We start from the raw sequence: 9,942 nt of genomic DNA, 5'->3' as shown, positions 1-9,942 counted from the left end.
GTTTTGTGATTGGTGCCATCTAGTGGTTTAAATTGAAAGTTGCAAATATATTAAAGGTGCTTCTGCTTTGACATGGTTCCTGCTTGTCTGCCCTTTTTTTTATCTACTCGAGAAGTGTTTGCCTTTTTGTTTTTCCATCATTTGGTCAGTATGGCTTCAATAAAGGAAAGAGCTGCCGCGTTGAACCTTGCAGAGAAACTGCGTGTGCGTCCTCAAGGTAAGATAAAGACGCGTTTCAGCGCGATGGCATTTCTGCAGCTCATGGAGGCCTGTTCGTACACCTGAAAATGTTTCATGCTGATCACCGAAGGAGAATTTTTAAGTTGTGGCACAGAAATGAAAAGTGGTCAGCCCCTCTGATTTTAATAATTAAGCCCAAATCACCGCTGCTCCTCAAAAACGGATTCTAGCCATTTCTCCACTGATCTTATTCTTTTCTCTTTTTTCACCCGTGTTCTGCTCTAAAATGGTCTTATCTGTACGCCAACACTGCACAGGTCATTTGTACAAATAAGAAGTGACGGAGGTTGGTCTCCTTGGGTCATGTTTTTCTGTGACTTCCTCCTAGCTCGTGGAGTTGCCAGTAAACCAGTACAGTCTTCTACCCTGTGGAGTGGCCTGATCTCGCACCTCAGGTCTTGTGTGACGGTGAAGCGTCGACGAGTACACCTCAAGTCCCACAGTGACTGTTTCCTCGGCTCAGAGGCTGTTGATGTGGCGACAGATTATATTAACCACGTCAAGGGCGTAGAGGGTGTGTGTTTGGGCCAGACAATGGGTTTTTATTAATGGTAGCATTCTGTATTATTTTCTCAAATTTTACATTAAATAATTGGGTCATTGGAGGGTTCTATTTTACCTCAACCATCCTCCATAATTCCCTGTTTTTATTTGTCACATCAGAAGACATTCAGCAATTTGCTATTCAAAACTTTGTTTGGCTAAAACTAAAGGTGTCAGAGTGTCACGGGACGAAGTGGTGTGTGTGTGCCAGGCCCTATTGGACTGTAACGTGTTTGAGGCAGTGGGAACCAAAGTGTTTGGAAAAGACAAGAAGCAGGATGCCTTTCAGGACAGCAAGAGTGCTCTTTACAGGTTAGATACACACAAAGCCACACTTTTGTTTCTGTTTACGCCCACTTCAGAGTGATACTCCTTTATGACATCACAGTGAAAAAAAGTTTCTAGCTGTCAACCATATGGGCTGTGAGTGTGTTCACATAGTAGACTTTTATCTGCCTTTAAAATTTTACACACAGATTTGTAAATGTGCACATGCCTTCAGTTGATGAGCTGGAGAGATGTGTGCTTGTGAATGGGATCCAAAAACTCTTCTGCAGTGCTCATTCAGACAGGTATGAAATAACGTCAAACCTCATTTTGCTAGCTGTAAGCAAATGTATCATACACTAAGTTGCCAGTTTTTACATGTGTAATGCTTTTCAATACATTGAGGTTAACAAAATATTAGATATGCCTGCCAGCCTCTAAAATGACCGTAGATTTGAGCCAACACCTATTTCATACAGTGTCAAAACTAAACATTGTGACTGCTTAAAGACAGGGTTTATTGCAGAACTACTGTATTAGATATTTTACACTGTGTATATCTACACAGCTTCAAGAACTGTCACCCATATAGGCTCTTTTTTTTTGGTTTAAGTGCTACAGAATCCAGCAAAAAGGTACATAGATAAAATTAAATACTTATATTTTGTCATTTGGAAGTGTTTCTCTCGGTCTGAAAACTGGGATTGGGTTGAATGATCTCTCAAATTAAGGCCAAAAAATCTTATGGCTGACTTTTAATGGAGGCATATGAAGAAGAGTGTACTTGCAAAATTAAGGTATGCCACAATGGTATAATGCTGTTTAATATTGTTAAATGTGTAGTCAGGAGCCCTGAGTGAACTATTTTCTACGAATCTCTTATGCAAATGTTTTCTTTATCAGAAAAGTATGAGCACAGTTTGAAGGAGATGACTGGTTGAGGTTGACAGTTAATGTTATTAGTCTGAATCTAATATGGATCACCCATCTTGGCTAGAACTAGAAATGGGGAGTATGAATAAAATCTTTGATCATGATATACAACATTTTATACCATAATAGTGGTAAAAATCATGATATAGTAAATTTTCTGGAAATTTTATTGAAAAAACGTTAAAGATAAAATGACCAGATATGAATGTTTTGATTATCAAGTTAATTAAATATCTGACAAATTACTTCATCAGATTGATGCAAAAGTTCTGTAAAAACCATTGTTGGCATTATACAGTCCTATTCAATCATTTGCAACATTGCCCACAATGGCCTAATCCAAGAAGAGATATTAATAAATATCTACAAGAAGTAAAATCTTTATCCACTTATTGTATATATCATCTTATAATCTGTACTAGAATTCTCAGAATGTTTTCCACCGTGTCATCAAATCGAGCTCTCAATTGTCTGTGTTTTGCTTTTCAGGCAGGAAGAGCAGACATTTTCCACTGCGTCGCATGTTCACATGTCCAACCCTGTCAAATTCACTCAGATATCCACAAAAGCAAACATTCAGCTGGACACTCATGTCACCGCCGGATTGTCATTAGAGGCTGTGGTCGACAATCTGCATCTGAGTCCCAGCAGAGTGCATACTGACTCTGTTTTACCACAATCATGTAAGTCATGTCAAGTCAGTCATCTAATTACGTGTGTTTCATCACCATGTGCCACTTTTGTTTTGTCTTTATTACCTTAAAGCACAGGTGTAGATTTTGAAGGAGATGGGGGCAGACGTGTCCTCTTAATTTAGCAAACATAAATTGATTCCTTTTTTTGGCTGGACTGCAACAGCAGGGTCAGCGCTCTAAATACGAATGTCTGTGATTGACTGACTGAGTGACTAAGTTACACCATTGGTCATCCGAAAGCCACGTAATTGAGACCTAATTTGCAGAATTGGTCAGCTCCCCGAGTGTTGGAGTTTCCCCATTGGCCGTTGCTCTCTCAAAATGGCATACATCTCTATGTATTCTCGCTTTCAAATGACTGGACAGCAGCAGAACAGAGGTGAATAAGCTTCTAACCTTCTCTGAGTGATAATTTTACAAATAAACATAGCCGAAATCCCAGCACAGCTGTTGTCTTTAACTTATGTGTTTTTTGCCAGACGACATCACGGTTATAAAATCAGGGTTTTAGCAGTGCAGAGAAGCAGCTTGGAAATGGCTTGGAACTGACTGCTGGTTAACATGTAGTCTCAGTGGAACGCATTACGGTCACTATTTCATACTTATTCCATTGTTTGACAACAGACACAGAAAAACATAAAATAACATAAACATAAATAACATAGCTACATTTTTTCCCCTGGATTAGAGATTATAAAATTGCACAATATGTTTTTTGTAATTTTTTGTCTTGCTCCACTCCAGTGGTTGATGAGGTGTGGCAGGAACAGACTCTGATCAGGCTGCTAAACCTGGTGGAGCTCCCCCTACTGGAAGGGGTACTTCAGTGCAGCCAGACTGCATCGTCTCCTCTTCCATCACACCTGCTGGCTCACCGCAACCCACACCTGATCTACAACAGCAACCAGCTGGACAGAAAGATCCTCAAGGCCTTCAGGGAGACACAGTATGTTTGGCTTTGAAAATAATATGCTATTTTGTGACTGCACATTTTTATTTTATGTCCTTCTGTAGCTGCCTCCTTAGGTGGTTGCTATATATGCAAATTTTATCTTGTCAGATTAAAGAAGTATACCTTGGTCTCCTAATCTTACTCTCAGCATGACAGTGAATTTGCATACTTCCTGAAATTTCTAACTAACTAAATGTCTGTCTGACCAACACCTGGTGGAAATCCTTTTATTAATAATTTTACAGCAATATATAGTGTTTTTATTTTAATCTAATAAACTTTTTCCTTGTATATGTTCTGGTATTCCTCTTTATATCTCAGGGAGGATGAATGGCTTTGTGCAGCTCTGGCCTGCCTGGACTTCCTCTCTGACCAGCCAGTTGTGGAGCTGAGCAGGGAGCTGCCTCACTGTTTCCCTCAAGACCAGGAGAGCTGTGACCAAGTCCCAGCTGGTAGCAGCATCAAAGATGAAGGCAAATGCTTGGATGGGTGTCAGTGTGGGGGATCAGTCAACCCTGTTTGAGCTTTTGTCATGATTTGATTTTGTGTGACTGTTTTTTTTTTTTTTTTTTTTTTTTTTTGTTTATTCAGCTTCCATGGATTGTTTTTTTTTTTTCATGCAATAGACACAGCTGTGTGTATTTTAATTGGCCTTAACTGATATGCACAATATAAATGTATATTATTTTATTTCTGACTGTAGTGCAGTCTCTGATTTCTTTGTCCATACCAGGCTTCAAAAGTGATGAGCCTCATCTATTCCAAAGTGGGTTGACCCAGTGTAAGCTGCTGGTGTATAGGACCCTGGTGAAACACTACAGCCACAAAGACAAACCTCCACTGCTGCCACAGCACATGGCTGACATCTATACAGCCATCACTGACCTGCTGGGTGAGGACTAGGATTGTGCCTCAGACACTGTGGTTTGTCACAACAAAAGCTGATTTTGCAACATAATTAGATTCGTATTGTCAATTGTAAGTGAACCAGGACTAGTGACAAAGCCTGATTCTCTACACCAGGTACAATTTTAATAACATCAACATCACTTATATTTTTGTCTCTCATGCCTTCCCAGTGAATGCCAAGTTAGACAAGGCTCTTGAGGCTCTACAGCTGTGCTTGAAGTTGCTGCCACCCAGCTGCAGAGATGAGCTGTACAGACTGCTTACATTCATGTCTCTGGCAGCTGATCCACAAGGGATAAAACTGGATAAAGAGGTTAGAGCTGGTGATTAAATCTTATATTGGATAATGCATTTTTAAAATGTCAAAAGGAAGAATTTGTGGACATTGAAAGTCATCAATGTGATGCAGGCTATTGAGAAGCAGCATGAAAACTTCTGCCCGTCGTCTTTTCTGTAATTTGACATTTAAGATGTGCCGTTGAACCTTTAGATGGAAAACAGATTAGCAGTGAAGAGGTCTTTCTCCAGAGCAGTCGTCTCTAGTAAGGCTCTTTCAAAGGAGAAAGAGGACCTGATTGTGGTCTTCATGCTCAGCAACATAAAAGAAATCTTCAAGGTAAGGGGACACTGTCAGAATACACTGTATTTCTCCTATCCTCCTTGATCTTTACCTTGATTTACCAGCCATTTAGTATTGCACTTTCATAAAGCTGGGGGATTCACAAGTGAAAGATTTTTAAAAGTGATCAAAACTGAATTTTCTAACTTTTAGTCCCTATTATTGGTCAAGCTCTAAAAACATTTTATCCTACATTTCCAATAATGCAACGAATAGCATTTTTTTTTCACTAAATCCTCCCTGCCTGTAAAAATTCACTTTTTCAAACTCCACAACCCAAGTGTATATCATGGTTTTCTTTTAATAAATTTGTATCACTCGAGCTCAAGCTGAGAGAACCCTGCTGACATCATCATGACATCAAGTTTATTTTTTACAGACTTGCCAGAGCTCTTTCAGGCAAGACATTACACAAATATCCTCACAAGCTGAGTAGTACTGCAATGGCATGTAAACTGACCTGTATGTATAAGATCGATGGAGTTCCCCTTTAAGTAGATAAAGACCAAAATGAGTGTGTTACTTCTAATTAAATTTATGTTTTTAAGGCTTAACCTAACATCTCGATCTCTTCCTCAAACTCCAAAACAGAGTCTGGCCCTGACAATTTGTTATCAAAAGGTTAGCCCCAGATTTGCCATATTTGTTTAAGACTGACTTAGAAGTGTTTGTTTTTAGCTTTGACATTCAGTGGTGCTGTAACTCATTGTTGCGTAAACAAATTAATCAAAATTCAGTTGCAAAATATAGTTTAGAAATTCCTGTCACAAACATTTGTGTAAGGGCTTCAGTGAAAAGGATAAATGGGAACTTGAATAGAAAAAACTGCCAATTTTTACAGTGCAATTTAATCAACAAACTATTTTCTGCCATTAAATGATTTGCCACCAAGACATTTTTCTCTTTGCTCCAGATACCAGGGGCTCTGCACAAAGGAGTGAGTGACAAGCTCGCCAACCTTGTACAGGGGAGGCAACCCAATATGACAGGTAAATGACTATAATAATAATGACTTTGAGTAGTATCCAACAGCAGAGTCCAACACAAAACACTTTGATAACAGATCAAAACATCATTCTCCTTCAAATGCAAGAGTATTAAGTCAGTTTATGTTAGGGCATAGTGCTACAGAAATCTTACCATCTCACTGTACTGTAGCTGCTGCGGTACAGCTGCAGATTTCACTCCAAGACATCCAGTTAAAAAAAAAACAAAAAAAACTGTTCACCCTTTCACAATAAGCCCTAATTCAAATCAACATGACACCTTTTATTACCTGGAACAGCTCAGAAATAAAATAAAATTTCAAATCTGTGCTTAGGTTTTGGATCCACTCAACCATCAAGGATTTCAAAGATTACTGTGGCTTTGTGTGTCCTCATTACATTTATAGATGTGTATTATTTAAATTTACAATGATGTCCGATCACCCATCATTTCCATGGTGTTTCTGCTGATATTTTTAATTTCATTGCAATACCACCATGTGTCAGTTACAGTTGTCTAAAAAACAATTTAATTTGTTTGTGTCAAGATTTATTACTTAATACTACAATGTTTCCTAAAGTCTGGAATTACTTAAGGACAGGAGCACAAATTTTTCAACATGCAATATTTTTCTTGGTACGGTATCTTTTTGTGAATATTTTTGTAAACCCGGTGAATCCTTAATAGCTTCCGCTGCAAGATGCTGTCACTGATGCCTAGTTAAACACATTTTTCATTGTACATATATTGGGCAAAATATTGGCATTGATTCTAATCTGACAACACTTTTTCACAAGTTACTGCCAGTTGCCAGCTAACTGGAAAATATATTTTTCACTTCTAAATTGCACTTTTTGTATAAAACTAAAATTATTCGTTTGGATCCAATACATTTTGTTTAATATTCATTCCTTATGCCATATCTATGTTTTTAAACTGCACTAGCCAATATTTTTGCATCAACAGTGGATGAAATAACTACTGTATATGAATTGTGACAGGGGGCGCTCATTGTGACAAACCCACATTCAACCACCACCTGACTCTGCAGCTCCCCTCAGCTCTACAGAATTTTTTTTTTTAGCATCTTTCAGCTCATTCATTTGGTTCTCTGACCCACAACTTTACTGTTTAAGTTCTCGCTGACATTTCACATCAACCTTGTTTTCAGACGCAGCAGGCTGCTGTTTCCAGCAAAAAAGCTCTAAACCTATTGTACACTGCCAGTCCATTACCAAACGGCAGACAGACAGAGGTTGGCACTAGCTGGTAAATTTAGTGAAGCATTTAGTGGCTAAAGAGCTACATATTTCCCTCAGGAGTTAGCTGAGATTAGACCAGAGATAAAAGGAGAGAGAGGGGAGTAATATTCATCAGATAGCCAGAAACACAAAACAAATGAATGCTGATGATGTTCTGTGTCTGCTGGATGCATACTGTAAATAAGCAAACACATGCAGCGTAACTAATCATCTTAACTTCATAAGATGATAGTGTGTCGATGTTGTGATTACAGCTTTTTCAGCTGCCCCTAAGTGGCCAAAAAAATATTGCATTTCTAATGTTCCAGTTGTTGCTTCCGTCCAGGTGTGGGAGTTTCTCCATTGGCCATTGCTCTTTCAAAGTGCATTTGTGCAAATAATTTCTATTATGTCATCAGGGGGGCGTTTACAGGCAGTGTTGCCAACTTAGCGCCTTTGTCGCTGGATTTACCGACTTCTCAGACCCCTTTAGCAATATTTCTTCACAAAAGCACCTGGAAACAAATCGAGCGAGTTTTTGGACAAACCGTAGCTACTTTCTGAACAAGACAGTTGCCAATAATGCCCCGTAAGCGCAAGGTCTGGCTTTCCCTCCGCAGGCAAACCTCTCTGTGTCTCATTCTATTGACCACATGACAGCTGACAGACGAAAATGAGCTTGAAACTTTCTCTCTGAGTGATCATTTTACAAGTAAATATAGCTGAAATCACAGCACAGCCGTTGTCTTTACCTTATGTGTATGTTGATTGTGTCAGATGATGTCACAGTTATAAAATCAGGATTTTAGCAGTGTTGAGCAGCAACTTGGAAGTGGCTGCTGGTTAAAATGTAAACTTAATGGGCCGCATTTCAGTCAATATTTCATACTTGTTCTCTTGTCTGACAATAGAAACAGAAAAACGTGAATGAGAACTGCTTTTTAGCGGGAACTTGGCTGCATTAAAATACTGTGTATATATGAGGGCAAACAGTAAGAGAAGAAAAAAGATAAAGGGCAGTTCAGCCATATACTAGGTTTTGACCAAGTCATGTTCTCTGTTGTCTTTCTGTCCTTCAGACTCTATGTTATGTCAGCAGGTTTCCAGCAGGAGTTACACTGACTCTACAAAGAGAACCACCAACCGGGAACTGTGGACTCTGCTAAACAGCATCCACATGGATACAAAGATCTCAGCCAAGGAGAGAAAGCGCCTACTTGGACAGTTTTACCAAGCCCACCCAGAGATATTTAACCAGTACTTTGGTGACTCTGCTGTTAGTGTGCTGTAGATTTGTGAAGCCAGTTATATAGGCACTTAGCCTCTGTCTCTGATATCTTCTACAGTGAGTTTCACCAGTAGCTACAGAGGAGTTTTTGACTTTTCCATTTTTGCTTAATAGTTGGACAGTTAGACACAAGCTAACTGATTCAAAAAATTGTTTGTGACTGACATTAAATCTTAGATATACATGGGAAAGATACCTACAGCATAAGATTGCAATTGTATGTGTGTATTTGTTTTATTATTGAAAAAAATAAACAGTTGGTATATTCTTGGCTGTGTATAAATGTAGAACATAAATATTAACATAAATATTAAGCTTTAATGTTTATGTTTTTATGGATGTGAGGCTTAAAAGAAAAACATGGAATAGAAGAGGCAAGAGGTAGTTCTTAGCATTCTGTGGATGTAACTGTATTGTGTGTTCTGCTGCACTTAGTCTCCTTATTTGTGTATATTAGTTAATTTGTGTAGCATATTTTGAGAAATATGGAGTGATGGACGTCACTGACCACTGGTTACAGTGTAGCAAAGTATCTTCTTGCAACGTATGTTGTGAAAATTTGACAAATTTATAAAATTTTGAGTGCAATATTTAGTTAAACCAGCTCACTTATGTGAGAACCAAATTTAATTTGGTGAATTGGACATTACCTTTTGATATTCTCGACATAATTTCAGAAACATTATTGTAGAAAATTATAGAATGGAACTTGTAGGCCCCTGTAGTGTAAATTTTGCCTGGTCCCTCCTAGATGTACATGTACATTTGCTCCGTTGAAAAACTGCACAGGAAAACTTGATTTTTGGGACTAAAGATGAAAAATAGTCTCTTGGCCATTTCTGGCACATTTACAAAAAATTTTATGTGCACTGTCCCTGTTCAATTAACTAATAAAATAAAAAAAATTAGGATAAAATAATTTGCATAGCAAAAATTTCCATGTAACTTCTAGACTAGAGTAACTAGACTTTTCTTGCCCAATCTTATGATGACTGAATCAAAATCCTACCTAAATAATTAAATGTTGAGAAGTCTACTGCTAACCCAAAGCAGTATGGGGGAAAAGAAAGCAAAAATTAATGTTGCCTTATGCGCCACCATGTGGTCAGTTAATATAGTTTTTGTTGCCCCAGTACTGTTAGACTTTCACCCAATGTGTTATGAATGGTTACTGGGCGTGCTACATACTTCTAGAGCAGGTGAATAAAAGGGTTGGTCTTTGAATATTCAGAACAATTCCCAGAGGTTCTCCAGTACCTCTGGGTGTT

At 38.4% G+C, this 9,942-nt stretch overlaps 1 protein-coding gene across 5 annotated transcripts; it reads left to right on the top strand.

Moving 5' to 3' along the window:
- The first annotated feature begins 8 nt into the window (after nucleotides 1-8).
- Nucleotides 9-8,942, top strand: LOC120792713 (DEP domain-containing protein 7-like). Of its 5 annotated transcripts, none has more exons than XM_040131987.1 (12): nucleotides 9-217; nucleotides 569-754; nucleotides 954-1,095; nucleotides 1,260-1,355; nucleotides 2,473-2,666; nucleotides 3,423-3,624; nucleotides 3,925-4,103; nucleotides 4,364-4,522; nucleotides 4,710-4,852; nucleotides 5,030-5,155; nucleotides 6,072-6,147; nucleotides 8,486-8,625. In XM_040131987.1, the coding sequence occupies exons 1-12, from the start codon at nucleotides 73-75 to the stop codon at nucleotides 8,506-8,508; spliced, it is 1,671 nt and encodes a 556-aa protein (XP_039987921.1). In that variant the 5' UTR covers nucleotides 9-72; the 3' UTR covers nucleotides 8,509-8,625. The 5 variants fall into 5 exon arrangements, with proteins under 5 accessions (XP_039987921.1, XP_039987918.1, XP_039987917.1 ...); XM_040131984.1 differs by having other exon boundaries at nucleotides 10-217; nucleotides 3,931-4,103; nucleotides 8,466-8,942; XM_040131983.1 differs by having other exon boundaries at nucleotides 10-217; nucleotides 8,466-8,942.
- The last annotated feature ends 1,000 nt before the right edge of the window (nucleotides 8,943-9,942 follow it).

Source organism: Xiphias gladius, chromosome 8, assembly GCF_016859285.1.
Source record: "Xiphias gladius isolate SHS-SW01 ecotype Sanya breed wild chromosome 8, ASM1685928v1, whole genome shotgun sequence".
NCBI classification, from domain to species: domain Eukaryota; kingdom Metazoa; phylum Chordata; class Actinopteri; order Istiophoriformes; family Xiphiidae; genus Xiphias; species Xiphias gladius.
Note: the sequence above shows the minus strand (reverse complement) of the source record. Positions and strands in the feature narration are given on the sequence as shown.

Excerpts from the sequence above, each read along its gene's own strand:
- LOC120792713 (XM_040131983.1), top strand. The coding sequence starts at position 73 with ATGGTTCCTGCTTGTCTGCCCTTTTTTTTATCTACTCGAGAAGTGTTT. Across the intron at positions 1,096-1,259 it reads AGCAAGAGTGCTCTTTACAG|ATTTGTAAATGTGCACATGC; the intron begins GTTAGATACACA and ends TTTTACACACAG. Across the intron at positions 1,356-2,472 it reads TGCAGTGCTCATTCAGACAG|GCAGGAAGAGCAGACATTTT; the intron begins GTATGAAATAAC and ends TTTGCTTTTCAG.